The sequence below is a fragment of the Choristoneura fumiferana genome, chromosome 12 (assembly GCF_025370935.1).
Source record: "Choristoneura fumiferana chromosome 12, NRCan_CFum_1, whole genome shotgun sequence".
NCBI lineage: Eukaryota > Metazoa > Arthropoda > Insecta > Lepidoptera > Tortricidae > Choristoneura > Choristoneura fumiferana.
The window spans coordinates 1,668,370-1,686,803 of NC_133483.1; the positions used below are offsets into that span (position 1 = coordinate 1,668,370).

General features: G+C 39.3%; 2 protein-coding genes across 11 annotated transcripts in view; both read right to left on the minus strand.

Moving 5' to 3' along the window:
* LOC141433088 (uncharacterized protein ZK1073.1) overlaps positions 1-18,434 on the minus strand; it is a 99,198-nt gene that overhangs the window by 3,959 nt on the left and 76,805 nt on the right. The window lies entirely within an intron of this gene.
* Positions 10,294-12,884, minus strand: LOC141433089 (retinol dehydrogenase 13-like). Its single transcript, XM_074094924.1, has one exon. It carries the CDS (start codon positions 12,838-12,840, stop codon positions 11,851-11,853), a length of 990 nt encoding a protein of 329 aa, XP_073951025.1. The 5' UTR covers positions 12,841-12,884; the 3' UTR covers positions 10,294-11,850.

Sequence of the window (18,434 nt, forward strand, 5' to 3'; positions counted from 1 at the left end):
TTAAGCAATCAAATTAAGATTGGTTTTTTGGAATCTTTTTGTATTTTTTTATTTCAATTCCAAATTTTTACTTTTACGGTCATCCCGTAAAACCTAAATTGAAAATACAAACTGAAATATAGATGCACAGAAAAACCAGAAAAATAAGACCAACACTGGGAATCGAACCCAGGTCCTCGGTATTCCGTACCGCGTGCTATACCGCTACACCACTGTACAGTGTACATTTCAGTTTGTGTGTATATTTCAGTTTGTATTTTCAATTTAGGTTTTACGGGATGACCGTAAAAGTAAAAATTTGGAATTGAAATAAAAAATACAAAAAGATTCCAAAAAACCAATCTTAAGTTGGAATAAGGTTATTGCCGGTATTTGTTTTTGCTTTAAGGTCTCTACCCACTACACCGTAATAGTAACGTGTCAGGAACAGAATTTCAAGCTCATACATTACACGCGACGGCAGACGGTTGGTTAGGAAATGTGCTTGTGGGCGTAAACCCGGATTTTTAATCCCATGGAAAAAATGTAAACAAAGGTGTTGCCGTTATCAAAAAACATTTGCAGAATACAAGATATTTTATTCTTTCCACATTTGCCAGAAATCGACTTCCCGTTAAAAAACAAGATAAATTACTGATGGAAATCTTTACTTCGGCATTTAGGCTTTGATAATTTAATTTACAAAGAGTACGTTTTCGTATTTATTATCCTGGTATTACAGCCGGGTTTTTAAGCTTTATCCTGGTATTACACCCGGGTTTTTAAGCTGTGGGCCGCTTGACGCGAGACGTCACTCAACATTCGAGACTAAATTCGTAATCGTTTTCCAGTGACTCTTGTTCTGTTATTTTTTTTACTGTCGACATTGTTGTTATATTTGTATTGTAGTAAAGTTGTTAATTGTTACGTTTTCCGTTGTTTTTCGTTCATTTTTGTAGATGGACTCCGGTCCGAGTACCTAATTCTCGGTCAAAAGGCGACTTGTAAGTTGTCTCCCGTAAAAACGGCTCTTATCGAAAATAGAAAAAAATATGGTAACAACAGAACTTTAAATAATATTTCTAGCGGGCCCATACCTTGAAATCCCCTGAAAAGTCACTTTGACAATGACGAAACTTTGTTTACATTTTTTCCATGGGATTAAAAATCCGGGTTTAGTCTCATGCTTTTCAATACAAAGAATATATTTTTGCCCGACACGTTGCTTGAGTATTACGGCAATACAGTCATGATCATGATATGATACGGTGTAATGGGTAGAGAAGAGATCTAACACACTTGGATTGACAAACAATTAAGGGGTAAGTACATGTCAGCAGGGCTACTACGAAACTCGAAACTCGAAGTTCGTGTCGTACCGTCCCTCTCGCTCTCGTATTAAATAGTATAAGTGTCAGAGGGACCGCACGACACAAACTTCGAGTTTCGAGTTTCGTAGTAGCCCTGCAGCAGTATATGTAAAAGGACTTGATTAAATCTCAGGAATCGCAAAGGTTTAAAATTTTATAAAATCAAGAAATTAATCTCATAAGTTGCTAATTTAATGTGCAAAATTAGGTAGGTACTTTTGACATTTACCACAAGCTTTTCGGTGAAGGAAAACATCGTGAGGAATATTACACACACCGGCGAAGAAATTTAAATGGCCCCAATCTACACTGGGCTCGCGTGGGAATTATGGGCCAAGCTCCCTCATTCTGAGAGGAGGCCTGTGTTCACATAGGCCGAGATAATGACGAATATGATGAAATTGCTACAGAACTCTTTTAATTCGGATTGAGAAAGGGATGTTTGGATGGTTTGGGCATGTTGAGAGAATGAATGAGAATAGGCAGATCTATAAGATGAGCGTAAATAGGAACGTTGGGAGAGGAAGGTCTAGACGATTGTACCACGATCAAATCGGGGACGTTCTGAAGAAAGGTCGGGTCAGGAGTACTCTAAACCGATGTGCATGCATGAAAAGATAGATGAATGTAGAGGAAGCGAGAGTTGTATGCCAGAATCGTAGCAAGTGGAAGGACGTAGTCTCTGCCTACCCCGTTGAGAAAGAGGCGTGATTTTATGAATGTATGTGTACTCTTTTAATACCTAAATACTAGTACATAGGAAGTAGTTAACTTTGGTTGACACTTGACTTTCACTTGACCATTAAAACGAACGGAATATTGAAGTTATTTTATTTATTTTTATTTAGGCGCATAACTACTACTTAGGTACATACAGCAAGGTAAACGCGGTCATTAACGATCATTGACACCACGTAGGTTATCATCGAAAATTGCTTACATTGATACACAATCAGTAAAATATAACATTTTTGACGGCATAGTTCATGCCAATTTTTAAATAAAGAGAGAATTAAAAGGTTTTCAACAAAGCAGGGCTGTTCCATGGTGCGCTGATTCTTCCAGAACTGGGCAACAACAAGTATTTTTGTATTGTCTTTTCGTATTCTCTGTTCATTGCAGCCTTACACCTGCCTTGCGATTGCGTATTGGCTTATACAGCGATGAATGTTGCATTCCATCTCAACACCATAAGCCGACGACGAAATATGTTTTGTTTATTTTAAACTAAGTTCCAACTCTTTTTCAGTCAGCTGGACGAGTCGAACAGATTCTTCCCACAGTTTTGCTGTGTCCCAGTACGCCAAAGGTGAGACTAACGATTCTTTACAATTTCCAAACAAGCACCCGCTCATTTCGCCAGTTTTCTCATCCAGAGCCACGTAGATAGCCGTCTGCGCACCTTCTCTAGGTGTCTTGAACAAAAAGTAGCTCATATTTTTGATAAACAATCCACAAAGTCCAAATGGCTTGTAGATTCCAGTTCCCACAAACCCAGGGTTAGCACTGTTGACCACGACGTTAGCTCCTTTCAGCCGTCTCATAAGTTCCCGGGAAAATGATACCACACAAATTTTGCTATTGCAATATTGATAGCTGGGAATCCAGTAATAACCGCTCTTGTTCATATTTTCATTATCAATCCTCCCGAACCAATGTAAATATGACGACGTATTGACGATCCTGCTCGGTTCTGATGGCTGTCCAGTTTTTTTAAGAAGCGGAACAACAGCGCTTGTTTCAGTATTACGTCACAGCGGAGTTACTACGAAATTTGAAAATCGAAGTTCGTGTCGTTCCGTCCCTCTCACTCTCGTATTAAATAATTATAAGCGTTAGCGGGACGGCAAGATATGAACTTCGATTTTTGAATTTCGTAGTTAGTCCCCCAGGTATCAAGTACGTGCGATCAGTTCAATTGAAAGTGACCTAAAATTGAAATTAGGATGAAAAGCACACATAGTTTACGTCTTGAATTAACACAATAGTAGATTGTACAACAAGGATAAAACGAGTCATTTCACCCGAGGCGTTTATATAGCCACCCGAGTAGGTACGGCGAGGGTGGATAGACACGTCGAGGGGAAAATGGGTTTAATGCTCGAGTTTTACACTGCTTTTCACTTCGATTGCGGGAAAATTAAATAGCAACAATGGAAACAATAATGGTTTACTTACTAGGTGCCTTTTATTTTTCATGCATTGCTATAAAATTATATTTTTTTAGTTTTATTGATTAAAAATTACTTTCTTAATTTCTTTTTTTTAAGTAATTTTATGTCGCCTATATCCAGCATAAATACGAAAGTTTACGAGCATGAGAAGTGAAACAGTAGATAGTACAACAAGAGCATAAAACGATCTATTTTACTCGAGGCGTTCATAATAGCGACCCAAGCCGGTACGGCGAGGGTGAATAGACACGTCGAGGGGAAAATGGGTTAAATACTCGAGTATTAGGTACACCCTGCTTTTCAGTTCGATTGCGAGGAGATGAAATAACAACACTGGAAACATTGTTCAATTACTAGGAAACTTTTATTTTTTATGCATTGCTGAAATACTTATAAATATTTAGTTTTATTGATTTACATATTTTGATTTATTTGATTAATTTTTACTTTTATACAAATTATACCTATTAAGATAATACATAGTTTTTTTTATTTGTGGCTGTTGACACCTGGTTACCTTGGTCTTAGACGAAGATTTTACTTTATGCACTAGAGCACAAAAAGTCATTTTATGTCGTCTAGATCCAGCATTAACACGAACTATACGAGCATGAGAAGTGAAAAATATCCCTTTCACCCCTGTTTCTGGGTTTTTTCTGTGCATCCATGTTTCGTTTGTATTTTCGTTAAAAGAATCACTTGTATTTCTAAGTTTTTGCATGAAATTAGGAGTCTCAAAAAATCAAATGTTTGTTAATACTTTAAAAAATACAACATATGTAGGTACTTTAGTTTCCTGCTAACCTTAGCGGTCCCCACTTCCCCAGACACCGACGACGCTTCGATAAAAAATATATTACTAGGTACTTTTACTTAATTAACTTAGGCTAATTTTGCGGGAAATCAGCATAGTCCCCGCGGGATAGGGATAAACGAATTCTTCGCAGATGAAGTCACGGGCAACAGCTACGTAGTGCATAATTATTTTTTACTTTTTATTAGTTGTCTTTTTTGGGGGCGTTTTTATTGTCATAGTTTTTTTTTCGTATTTTTTTTATTTTTGCAGGCGGTTTTTTGTGCCGGGGGTTTTTAAATTTTTAATTTGATTTTTTATTTCATGATTTTTATAATTTGGTATAGGTATATCTTTTTTTCAAGTATACTAGTGAGTTGGATATCCTGGCTGCAGCATCAGCTCATCGTGTTGCCACCATTGCATTGTATGTAGAATCAGTCACTGATCAAAAGGAATCAAACACGACATATCTGCTATTTTTTTTTTTCAAGAGTAAACTGGTGTGCTGTGGATATCCTGGATGCAGCATCAGCTCATCTTGTTGCCACCATTGCATTGTTTGTAGAATCAAATACTGATCAAAACGAATCCAAACACGATATATCTGCTATGGTTTTATCAAGAGTGTACCTACAGTGTTCTGGATATCCTGGCTGCAGCATCAGGCCGAGAATTCCATAATCTTGCATAGTTATATAGCATACATGGGTGTTTCACATTTAAGGTCCCAAATATGTTTAAAAGTAAAGTAAATACCCATTATGCATTAAGCCGTGGTGGCCTAGTGGTTTGACCTATCGCCTCTCAAACAGAGGGTCGTGGGTTCAAACCCTGGCTCGCACCTCTGAGTTTTTCGAAATTCATGTGCGGAATTACATTTTATATTTACCACGAGCTTTGCGGTGAAGGAAAACATCGTGAGGAAACCTGCACAAACCTGCGAAGCAATTCAATGGTGCGTGTGAAGTTCCCAATCCGCACTGGGCCCGCGTGGGAACTATGGCCCAAGCCCTCTTGTTCTGAGAGGAGGCCTGTGCCCAGCAGTGGAACGTATATAGTCTAAGATTCCTACCGCAGCGAACAAAAGAGCTGATGATCTTGAAACGGCTGAACCGATTTTGATACATCATGTCTAAGAACTATCGGTAGAAAACCTGCTTTCAAAAAAAACCCGCATTCAATTCGGTCCACTCGTTTAAGAGCTACGATGCCACAGACAGACACACAGAGACACAGACAGACATACAGACACACATAGCGGTCAAACTTATAATACCCCTCTTTTTGCGTCGGGGGTTAATAAAAAGACACGTCAAGATCGCTTACTTCCTAAAGACGTCATTTGGTAATATCACAGAGGTCTCTCAAAATCTCCACGAGATAGGAAATCAGCCATTTTTATAAAGAGGCGAAACAGAAGGCATTAACTATTCTTAAATAAATACAGCACAGAAATCGCGGCCACGGCCTACACATTACGCAAGCAATTATGTAACACGTCACGACCGGTCATTCACATCGCAAAGGCAGCAAAATTTAAACAGCACCACTAAAAAATTAATATTTATGTAATAAACAATTTTTGATGGCATAGTTAAGACACTCTCTAAGGCACTGTTTCGACCTATAAGAAAAGTCGCGCGAGTTGATTTACATTGCGGAGCCGTAAAGCGAAAGAAAACGAAGTGGTCAATCGAGCGCGTCACGCAACATGCACGGTTTTTTTTTTTGTAGGTCTTAGCATGATTGAGCATATTGTTGTTTATGATATCAAAATAAGTAGATATTAGCTATGGTGAATGGAAGACCGAATGAACTACTTGTATACAGTTTTCTTATGTCTCAATAAAGTCACTCTTCGTTTAGCAGCAGAACTGTGTGTTTGTCTAAATCTTAATAGATACTAGATTTCTCTCAGGTTATGGGCTACCCATGCTCCGTAAAGTAATTTCAGTGCTAGTCAAGAATTAGATTACTAGTTCGAAAATTGTGTTTTTCGTGTGTAATCTGTGACAGAATAACGAAGATGTCGGCTAATTATGTTGCGAACGTGCCGAAGTTATTGGGCCGTGCCAACTATAGCGAATGGGTTTTCGCAGCAGAGAATTTCCTAGTCTTGGAGGGCGTGCAAAAATTCATTGATGAAGAGCCTAACAAAGAGGAAATTGCGGCAGATCAAAAAACCAGAGCGAAGTTGATTTTAACTATCGATTCGTCTTTATTTGTTCATGTCAAAGATGTGAAAACTACGACTCAATTATGGAACAGACTCAAAAATTTATTTGATGATTCCGGCTATGCAAGAAAGATTACGCTACTACGAAATCTTATTTCGATACGACTCGAAAATTGCAGTTCTATGACGGCATACGTGACTCAAGTTGTAGAAAATGGCCAGAAATTGAGCAGAACGGGTTTTAACATCAGTGATGAATGGATTGGCTCGCTTTTATTAGCGGGATTGCCAGAGAAATATTCCCCTATGATCATGGCGATCGAGCATTCAGGGATTTCTATTTCGGCGGACTCCATTAAAACAAAACTTCTTGACATGGAAGAAAAAAATTCAAATTTGAATTTGAACGAGAACGGAACGAATGAAATTGAAAGCGCATTTGCCAGTTCGCATTACCAACATAAGAAGAACAAAATGAAAGTCTATGGCGAAAAGCATGATGGCGGCAATTCGTCATTGTCAAATTCGAAAAATGTCAAATGTTTTCGATGTAAACAAGCCGGGCATTACCGCAATCAGTGTCCTAATGTTGAAAATAGTTCTTCGGCGTTAAAGAAAAGTACGCGAAAACCGTCAAATGCATTCAGTGCTGTGTTTTTGAGTGGCAATTTTAAGAAAAACGACTGGTATGTCGATTCTGGAGCTAGTGCTCACCTGACAGCTAACGAAAGTTGGATTAAAAATGGTTCATATGAGCCGGCCATTCGGGAGATTGTTGTCGCAAACAAGGAAAGCGTTCCTGTGTTGTGCAGTGGTGATGTGCAGATTGCTACAATAGGAAGCAACAGCGAATACGACATCGTTGTTCAAAACGTATTGTGTGTTCCGAATATAACCACAAACTTGTTATCAGTAAGTCAGTTGATTAACAAGGGTAACAAAGTGGAGTTCAATGATGAAAGTTGTAAGATTTTTAACAAGAAGGGAGATCTTGTTGCAACAGCTTCATTGATGAATGGAGTTTACAAGTTGAACATGCCAGAAAATACGACTGTTGCCATGGCCGCGTCTGCTGACACCTGGCATCGCCGCCTGGGGCATGTAAATAGTGCTTATATGAACAAAATGCAGAATGCAGTGGAAGGATTTAACCTACAAGGAAAGGATGGAGGAGGAAGGTGGACCATATAAGCAAGGCATCATGCAAGGTATGTTGTGAAGGGAAACAATGTCGCTTGCCTTTTCCCAATGAAGGCAACAGAAGTGATACACTGCTGAATATAGTGCACACTGACATTTGTGGACCCATGGAAGTTGAATCCATCGGGGGATCAAGATACTACCTGTTGTTTTTCGATGATTTCAGTCGTATGGCATTTATATTTTTCATTAAGAATAAGAGTGAAGCTCTGACGTGTTTCAAGGAATTCAAAGCAAAAGTTGAAAACCAGCTTGGCAAGAAGATTAAGATCTTAAGAAGTGACAATGGCCGGGAGTTCTGTAATAACCAGTTTGATGATTATCTGAAAGAGAGTGGAATCATTCATCAGAGGTAATAATTACAGTCCTGAACAGAACGGCTTATGCGAAAGGTTGAACAGATCAGTGGTTGAGAAGGCACGATGCTTGCTGTATGATGGTGGTTTAAGCTTGGAGTTCTGGGCAGAGGCTGCGAACACTGCGGTCTACCTGCGGAACAGAACTGTGGCAGCAGGATTAAACGGAAAGACACCATATGAAGTGTGGACCAACACCAAGCCAGATCTGAGTCACTTAAGAATCTTCGGTAGTACAGTGATGGTACATGTTGCCAAGGAGAAGAGACACAAGTGGGACAAGAAGTCTCGTCAATGTATCTTGTTGGGTTATCCAGAGAATGTCAAAGGATATCGCTTATTTGACCCGGAAACCAGATCTATCTTTATCAGCAGAGATGTGATAATCATGGAGAAGACTAATGACTCTGATTGTGTCATTGAGGTTCAGGAGAAGACAGACACCAATGGAAATCAGAAAGAAGAGTTGGAGATAAGTCGAGATTCAGTGGGGGATGACTATGAAGACCAGTCCAGTACTCTGGTAGACTCATCAGGAGACCAATTTACTGAATTTGAGACAGCTGACACATCAGAAAACACAAGTACTCCGATAAAGATAAGACCACAGAGAGAAAGACGTCCACCAGAAAGATATGGCATTACAAATATTTGCATAGCAGACAAGATAGATGATGCTAGCGGGCTATCATTGCAAGAAGCTTTACAAGGACCAGAGAAAGCGCACTGGAAGCAAGCAATGACAGATGAGTTGAAAAGCTTTGAAGAAAATGATGCTTGGGAACTTGTCAGTGTTCCAGATAAGGCTAGCATTGTGAAATGCAAATGGGTTCTTAAGAAGAAGTATGATAGTGAAAACCATGTGCGTTACCGAGCAAGGTTAGTGGCCAAGGGCTTTACACAAAAGCTGGGTGTGGACTATGAGGAGACCTTCTCGCCCGTGGTAAGATACACAACTTTAAGACTTTTATTTGCATTGGCTGTGCGATTAGGGTTTGATATCTCACATTTAGATGTAACGACTGCTTTCCTGAACGGTTTTCTTGAGGAAACAATTTACATGCAGATTCCTGAGGGTTTTGTTGGTGGTAATACTGATGGCAAGGTGCTTAAGTTGAAGCGTGCCATTTATGGCCTAAAGCAATCCTCAAGGGCATGGTACAGGAGGGTAGATGATTGTTTAGTTCAGAGTGGATATATCAAGTCAAAACTAGAACCCTGTTTGTATGTTAACAGTAGTAATGGTTTGAAGACTATAATAGCTTTATATGTCGATGATTTTTTCTTGTTTTCCAATGATGAGCAGGAAACAAAGCGAATAAAGCAGGAACTTTCTTCTCAGTTCAAGCTAAAAGATCTAGGACAGGTCAAACAGTGCCTAGGTATGAATGTTAACATTGATAAACAGAATAATGTAATAACATTGGATCAGGAAAGTTATATTGATCAATTGTTGCATAGGTTCAATATGACTGAGAGCAAAGTTGCTGAGACTCCTATGGAGGAGAAATTAAATTTAGAAAAAGCTAGCGATTGCAAAAGCGAATTTCCTTATCAGCAGCTGATAGGCAGCCTTATGTATTTGGCAGTATTGACCAGGCCCGACATAATGTATGCTCTGTCTTATATGAGTCAGTTTAATAACTCATATAATGAGCAACATTGGTGCTATGCTAAGAGGATTCTTAGATATTTGAAAAAGACAAAGCATTATTGTTTGAAATACAGTAAAGATGGAAAAGCAGAAATTGAAGGCTTTGTTGATGCTGACTGGGCACATAATGTAGGAGACAGGAGGTCTTATACAGGGTTTAATTTTATGTTGTCTGGAGGTGCTATCTCATGGGAGAGTAAAAAGCAAAAAACAGTTGCATTGTCCAGTACTGAGGCTGAGTACATGGGTATCTCTGAAGCCTGTAAAGAAGCAATTTATTTGAGAAACTTACAATTTGAAATAACTGGTCACATGTATGCTGTTGTTCTGTACAATGACAACCAAAGTGCTCAGAAGTTGCTGGCGAATCCTGTCTTTCATAAGCGGTCTAAGCACATAGATGTGCGTTACCATTTTTGTAGGGAAAGTGTAGCTGACAAGTTAGTTCAGACTTTGTACTTGCCCACAGCAGATATGCCTGCGGATCTGCTGACTAAAAGTCTTAGTGCAACTAAACATTATAGGTTTATGTTTATGTTGGGGCTAGTGCCAAAGTAGTTTAGTTTTTGATAATGCTTGTATATTTTGATATAGTGGGGGGTGTTGTTTATGATATCAAAATAAGTAGATATTAGCTATGGTGAATGGAAGACCGAATGAACTACTTGTATACAGTTTTCTTATGTCTCAATAAAGTCACTCTTCGTTTAGCAGCAGAACTGTGTGTTTGTCTAAATCTTAATAGATACTAGATTTCTCTCACATATTGATAGCATGATACCTAACTAACTAACTAACTAAAAGCGACTGTTTCTGATTCGTATAAGGATAATAAGGATGATGTGCCACTCTGTCTATTAAGACACTAAATATAAGCACAGTATGTCATATCTATTGCGAAACTTCGAGATACGTAGGTACCTAGATCGGCGTTCGGCGCGCTAACACGCGCCCTAGATTTGGAGATCGCGGCGCCGCTCCGCTATGCCGTATCAGCACAACGTGACAGCCCTCGTGCAATTTACTTAATTAAGATTTTTATTTGAAAAGATCATTGTGAATCTATCATCGATCACTCTCGCACATTAATTTTTAAATTACTTTTCACCTCAGCACCTCAAACAGGCAGGTTTTGCTATGAGAAATCAGTGAGCAAAATCGCATTTTGCTCACTCCGTGAGACAAAGTAACTTTTTAATTATTTTTTTTAAATGCTGAGTACAGTGTTGGGTCTACTCACTGAATTCCAAATATTTGAACTTTGCTTTGATCTGTCATTTCACTTCAACTCGAAAAAAGCAAGAGATAGGATCAAATTTGTCGATTACAAACTTAAATTAAATTTTTGGTATTAAAAATATATCGAAATATTTCCAAAATGTAAATTTTCCCGATCTTTTAATAAAGTATGCAACCTCGTTGCACGAAAGCCGCTTCTCTTGTTTTTTTTTTATAAAATAATTCCGTATACTGCCTCTACAGTATAATTATTATTTGTTAAATTGAATGATTTTTTAACAAATCTATTTATGTTTATGTAATAGAAATCTTAATAAAAATCATATTTAAAGGTTTAATTGTTCAACCTTTTCAATTACCCCCGAGATCAGGCTTTTTGCAGTATTAAAAAATAAGTGTGACTTTAATACAAGAAGTTAAGATTGCATGTTATGAGTATGCGATTTGTATTGTAGCTACTGGACTCTTTTTATGGTTTTAAATGTAATTATTATATTTGATAATAATCGGATTCTATTTTAAAAAAATGTGTTTGTTTTGTAAACAGGTAGGTATATGTGGTTTTATTCTTATGTTACATTTAAATTATGTTCTCGCTGCTGAGGTGAAAAATTGTATGTGTCACACGACACCAAAGTTTTTTTGCATCTCGTGTATTTCAATCCCTTGCTGATCTCAAGATTTTAACCTAGAATCACTCGCTAACGCTCGTGATTCAATTATAGAATCCTTCGCTTACTCGGGATTCAAAATCAACACTCGCAACAAAAAACAACTTTGCTCTCTTGTTGCACAAATAACTATTGTAACTTTAGTTAATTATATTCGCACTTTTTTTTAACTCCTGCCTTTCTCTTGCACCCACCGGCCGGAACCCCTATAAGTAATGATAATTGTTAATTTTGTTTATTTAAAACTAATTTCTAACTCCTTGTCAATCAACTGAACGAGTCGAACGGATTCCTCCCACAGTTTTGCAGTACGTTTTTCCCAGTACGCTAAAGGTGATGCTCGCGATATCTTGCAGTTCTTGAATAAATACCCGCTCACTTCGCCAGCTTTCTCATCCAGAGCCACATGGAGAGCCGTCTGTGCACCCTCCCAAGGTGTCTTATACGCAAAGTAGCATAAATTTGTCATCAACGATCCCCATAACCCAAAAGGAGCGAAAATACCAGTACCCACTGCTCCGGGGTCAACACTATTGACCACGACGTGGGCTCCTTTCAGCCGCGTCGTAAGTTCTCGGGAAAAAGCTATCACACAAATTTTGCTGTTGCAATATTGATAGCTGGGAATCCAGTAATAACCGCTCTTGTTCATATTTTCAACGTCAATTCTCCCGAGCCAATGTACAATTGATGACGTATTGATGATCCTGCTCGGTTCTGATGGCTGCCCAGTTTTTTTAAGAAGCGGGAGCAGCAGGATTGTCAACAGGAAATGTCCGTAGTAGTTGACTTGCATTAAAAAGTTCATGCCGTCTTTGGTTTGGAAGTCTTTCGGGGCGGAAGTGCCCGCGTTGTTTATCAGCAGATCCAATCTTTCTTCTGTTGTCAGAATATCTCCTGCAAATTCACGTACAGATTTCAAGCTAGATAAATCGAGTAACTTGAAAGATATGTTTTTGTTTCCTGTTTCTTCTATGATAGTTTTCAAGGCGTCCGATCCCTCTTGCTTGAACGGGCAAGCTATAATGACCCTCGCACCTATGTGGGCGAACTCCTTAGCAATTTCCAGGCCCATCCCTGCTGTTCCGCCGGTGACGATCGCGGTTCTACCGTCCAATCTCTTCTTGCTGCTGCATACCGCGTTGGTGGACTTTTGGTATAGTCTGATGATAATAATTATAACTGGAGAAGCGAAAATAACTGCAGCTACTAGCAAAGAAATCATTGTGTAACGCGCGAACGCGACGGCAACCAGATAGGAAATGGTTCGTGAGCGCTAGTCGGAAAACTTATTACCTTTTAAATGATATAAGTATACAGGCAATATAAGCAATATGTTAAGTATGCTTAATTTATGAATTTATACAACGCACATTGAGTCACTACTAATATTATAAATGCCAATGTTTGTAAGTGTGTTTGTTTATTTTTTATCTCGTCAACTGATTAAGATAAAACTCGTAGCGTGGGTGTCAGCCGCCCGGGGCGGAAGAAAATTTGGCCGCCCTCTTATTTAGGGTTCTCATTCTAATCGGTCCGAATCGTAGGTGCAACATTTTAGGGTTCCGTAGCCAAAATAGCGGAAACGGAACCCTTATAGTTTGTCTGTCTGTCCGTCCGTCCGCGGCTTTTTTAAATTTTTTTTAGAGTACCTCCCATAGACGTAAAGTGGGGCTGATTTTTTTTCTCATCCAACCTTATAGTGTGGGGTATCTTCGGATAGGTCTTTTAAAACCATTACGGGGTTGTGTATTTCCAAAGATTTTTCGATTCAGTGATGTGCTTGCAAAATATTCAACTTTAAAGTGCAAATTTTCATTAAAATCTTGCGTCCCCTCCCTCTAAAACCTAATCCGGTGGGTGGAATAATTTGAAAAAAATCAGGATGGTAGTAAGTATATCAAACTTACAAGGAAAACTATAACGGTTAAGTTTTCTTGAGAATTATTAGTAGTTTAAAAGTAAATAGCAGCCTAAGGTATAAAATATTAAACTTGGAATATTCCGTACAAAATACAAAATCCTTAGAAAAATATTACTTAATTTTTTCGTAATAGCTACGGAACCCTATTTCGGGCGTGGCCGACACGCTCTTGGCCGGTTTTTTTTATGAAATTATCATCATGATCCCAGCCTATACACGTCCCACTGCTGGGCACAGTCCTCCTCTCAGAATGAGAACTCTTGGGCCGTATTTAGATAAAATTCAGTATACATACAGATACTTTAAGTTCCATGGAAGAATAAAGGATAGTCTTTATCCCGAAAAATTGTATAGTTCTCGCGGGATAGCACAGAGTTTCGGGCGACAGCTAGTTAATATTTCACAAAATATTTACATAACAGGCCAACCTGAAGTCGAGTAGGTACTATGGTTTGGCCATGAGGCTTCAAAGTACCTGCGAGATTTTAAGACTAAGGTCCTATTATGGAAGGAATGCTTACAATACTTTTTATACAAGTTTTAACATTGAAATAATTTAGTATTATGAAGTTTTTTTTACAATAAAGTAAAACCGACTCCAAAAAAATAAAAAAATATCAAAAAAACGGAACCGACTATAAAACACTTGAAAATTTTTTTTTCTAGCACTAGGTACAGTCGCCATCAGATATTTCGGAGCGGCCAAGGTAGTCAAAAATATCGGCACATGCACTTTATTATTAAGGTATTAGAGTTCATGTATCGATATTTTTGATCACCTTGCCCGCTCCGAAATATCTGATGGCGACTGTACCCGGTACCTATTAGCTCGTAGTCGTTGCCTCAGCACGAGCCAGCAGCAATGGAACAATTCATCAAACATTCATCTACCTCACGTACAACCCGTACGTAGGTATGTATACCTACTATGGGTTTCATTCAATCCATCCTGCTGGGTCGTGCGAAGACACCGACTTCGAGCTAATTGAAGGAAACGAGAGTAGCAGGGGTAAAACGAGTATATTGTGTTAACAGTATGCGACACAAGATAGAAGTAATGACAGTAGACAAAGCAGAATAACAGAACAATATTCAAAATACAAAATACACACATATCAAAAATGGCCAGGGTGTTTAATATTATAAATATAAACAAGAAGGTTTAACACCCCCCCGTAATATAAACACTCTGTATATATACAATATATACAAGTAGACATATCAAAAATCTAAACTATACACTAACTTAACACTAACACAAACATAAGAAAAATAACACCCTATATATACAATATATTACACCTACTTAAGACTAACTGTACACACAAAAATAATAAACCTACTATGAAAGCCTAATCTAACTTAAACCTAACTGATTGGCGCACTTGCAGTGCTTGAGCTTTGCCAAAGGTTTAGTAAGAATATCGGCGATCATATCATTCGTATGAATGTATTTGAGATGTAGGTCGTGGTGTGTCAGTGTGTCTCGTATGAAGTGGTGTTTGATGTCGATATGTTTTGTGCGTGCGTGATAAGTGTTATTGTGTGCAAGTTTAATGGAACTTTGATGTCTGTGTGTATGATTATGGGATGAGTGATGGCGAATACTTCCGATATGAGTGACTTTAAGTAAATAGCTTCCTTGCAGGCTTCTGCGAGAGCCATGTACTCTGCCTCTGTGGTAGATAGCGCGACAGTGCGCTGTTTTCGCGCTTCCCAGGAGACAGGTGCTCCACTCATTAGGAATGCATAACCAGTAAATGATCGCCTATCTAATATGTTGCTCCCATAGTCTGCGTCTACGTAACCTACTGGGTAGTTCTGGCCTTTAGTGAAGTGTAGTTTGAGGTTTTTAGTACCTTTGAGGTAACGAATAGGGAATGCAATCCCGACTCGAGATCGTAAAGTCGAGATCCCGCGGGATTAGAAATATCAATCCCGCGGGATTCCGAGATTTTCGAGATCTCGTCTAGTTAAAAAATCACATCACTGTAACGATGAAAACTGTTTCTTGGTTATAGTGAGGTTGAATAAAACAAAAATTATTGGAAACAAAGCCTTTATCCTTTAATTTAACTAAAGTAACGCAATGCACCTCTTCTCACTCACTCGATACAGTTATTATTATCTGTCCCACTTCGTTCACTCGTCATCTGTCGCTAATATTCGGAAATACTCGGAATAGTTGCTCGGTACCCTTAGTGTAAGTTTTCGGTTACAAAAATACGTCTCGAGCGCGTTCGCGTTAAATCTCAATTTGTATGGAAACACGAACAGCGTCTCTAGCGGAACGTTTGCGATGTCGTGTTTCCATACAAATTGAGATTTTAACGCGAACGCGATCGAGACGTATTTTGTACCCAAAACTTACACTAAGGGCACCGGCACTGCACGCACTCCCGCCTACCCACCCGGCCGTCCGTCCGTCAGTCAGCGCACCGCTCGCGTCGCGACGGATGTGTAACGTCGCTGACCATTGCCGCCTAAATCCGTCATTTCGAACGAGATCTCGTCATATATGCTTCGGATTGATCCCAAAAAATTACACGGGATCTCGCGAGATCGGGATCCGCGAGATCGGGATTGCATTCCCTAGTAACGAAGGACCCTCTTAGCGGCTTTCCAGTGTACCCCCCCGTAATGTGCGTTAAATTGTGATAGATACGAGACCGTATGAGCAATGTCGGGTCTCGTACCAATCGAAACGTACCTACATTAACGAGCCGATAAGTTCCCGATAAGGCACTTCAACTTCATCTTCCTTCTCTGGTAAGGTAAGTTTAAGTCCAGGTTCCATAGGTGTAGTAACGGATATAGCGTCATGCATATTATATTTATCGATTAATTTATCGATATAAGTTGTTTGGTCTAGAGTAAGTGAACCATTCTTTTGGATGACTCTCATACCTAGACAGTCCTTGAGAGGACCTAAGTCTTTTACTGTAAAAAACGTTTTAATTCCGTTTTTAAACTCGGCTTTAAGCCGGTCATTGTTGCACAGTATGAAAAAATCGTCGACGAATACTGCTACGACTAGTATGTCGTTTCCGTCTCGTCTGTAGTAGAGACAGTGTTCACTCGTGGCTTGTGTCAATGATAAGGCGGACATTGCGTCACATACCTTTTTATTCCACTGACGTGGCGCTTGTTTCAAGCCATAAAGAGACTTTTTAAGTAGACAAACTTTACGTTTAGGGTCAGTTGAGAAGCCTTCAGGTTGCTCCATGTAAATTTCCTCCTCTAAATCACCATTTAAAAATGCCGTTTCCACATCCAAGTGCTCAATTTGGCAATTTAATTCAACTGCGAATGCCATCAAAATCCGCACTGAAGACAGTCTTGCAACTGGCGAGAAGGTTTCGCCGTAGTCAATTATATTCAGCCTGCATGGCTTCAAACCATTGATCCTTTTGCGGATGCTCTGTGACCTCTTTATATGTTTCAGGTTCCTCTGAAGTCATCTGCACTGTACAAACATACCGCGCAGGAGGATGCCTGTCTCTTGACGGGTATCTCCGTTCTGGTGCTTGGTCTGGTTGTATGGCTTCTGGTTCAGGTTCAGGAAGAGGTTGAGGTTCTACTTGCACAGGTTCGGGTTCGAGCTGTAATGACACAGGTGGTGTCTGGATGTCAGGCTGCGCATGAACATTAATTGGTGGTACTGGCTCTTCGAAGATCGGTATTTGGACTTGAGTTGATTCTTGCTGGGATTCTGGCATGTCGATTTGAGGTGAATTTTGATTGGACTGCTGTGAAGGTGTTTCTTCAATGAAGACAACATCTCTTGCAATTATCATTACTCGAGGATTTTGGGAATTGACGAGTCGATAGCCTTTGCTCTCGGTTGCGTAGCCAACGAAGATGCACGTTTGCGTCTTTGCGTCAAGTTTCGTACGTTTTTCTTTGGGTACGAGAATGTGAGCTTGGCAGCCGAAGACTCTCAGATGAGACAGGTTAACTTTCGTGCCAGTCCATATCTCTTCTGGAATCTGATTCTTAAGAGCTTGAGTAGGCGTACGATTTTTTAAGTAAATAGCTGTGTTGACAGCTTCTCCCCAATATGCCTTTGGTAACTGCGAGTCCTGGAGCATAGATCTGGCTTTCTCCATTATGGATCGGTTCGCGCGTTCTGAAATTCCATTCTGCTCAGGGGTATACGGAATTGTGGTCTGATGGATAATTCCGTTCTCCTTTAAGAAGGTTGACAGCCCGCGATTAACGTATTCACGGCCGTTGTTCGAACGTAGAATCTTGATCCTATGCCCTGTTTGATTCTCTACTAAATGCTTAAACTCTACAAATTTACTAAAAACTTCGTCTTTTGTTTTTAAAAGATATCCAAAAGTTTTGCGACTAAAGTCGTCTGTAAATGTTAGTAAGTAAAGGGCTCCGCCCCACGAGTGCGTACTCATAGGACCACATAAGTCCGAATGAATAAGCTGCAATACGCAACTCGACTTACTAGTAGAGTTCGGGAAAGGTCTCTTGGAAAGTTTACCTTGTAAACACGGAACACAAGTATCGTTCAAACTACCTGCGTAGTCTATGCCAACGTTTTTATTTTTTAAAATGTTTAAACATTTGACATTGATATGGCCAAGGCGTCTATGCCACAACATAGCAGACTCTTTACTATTGGTAAGCAAGGCAGTACTCGAACTTACATCTAGTTTGTACATGCCTTTATGGTTTGACCCTGTGGCAATGACATTAGTTGTCACTTGACAACCTCCGATAGGAAAAATACTCGCACCTTTCGATGTAAACAAAACATCGAAACCATTTTGATTTAATTTGCTAACAGAAAGCAAATTGGTAGCTAGGCCAGGAATATATAAAACATCGCTTATTTTACTTACACTAGGAGATATATTCATATTTACAGTACCTTTACC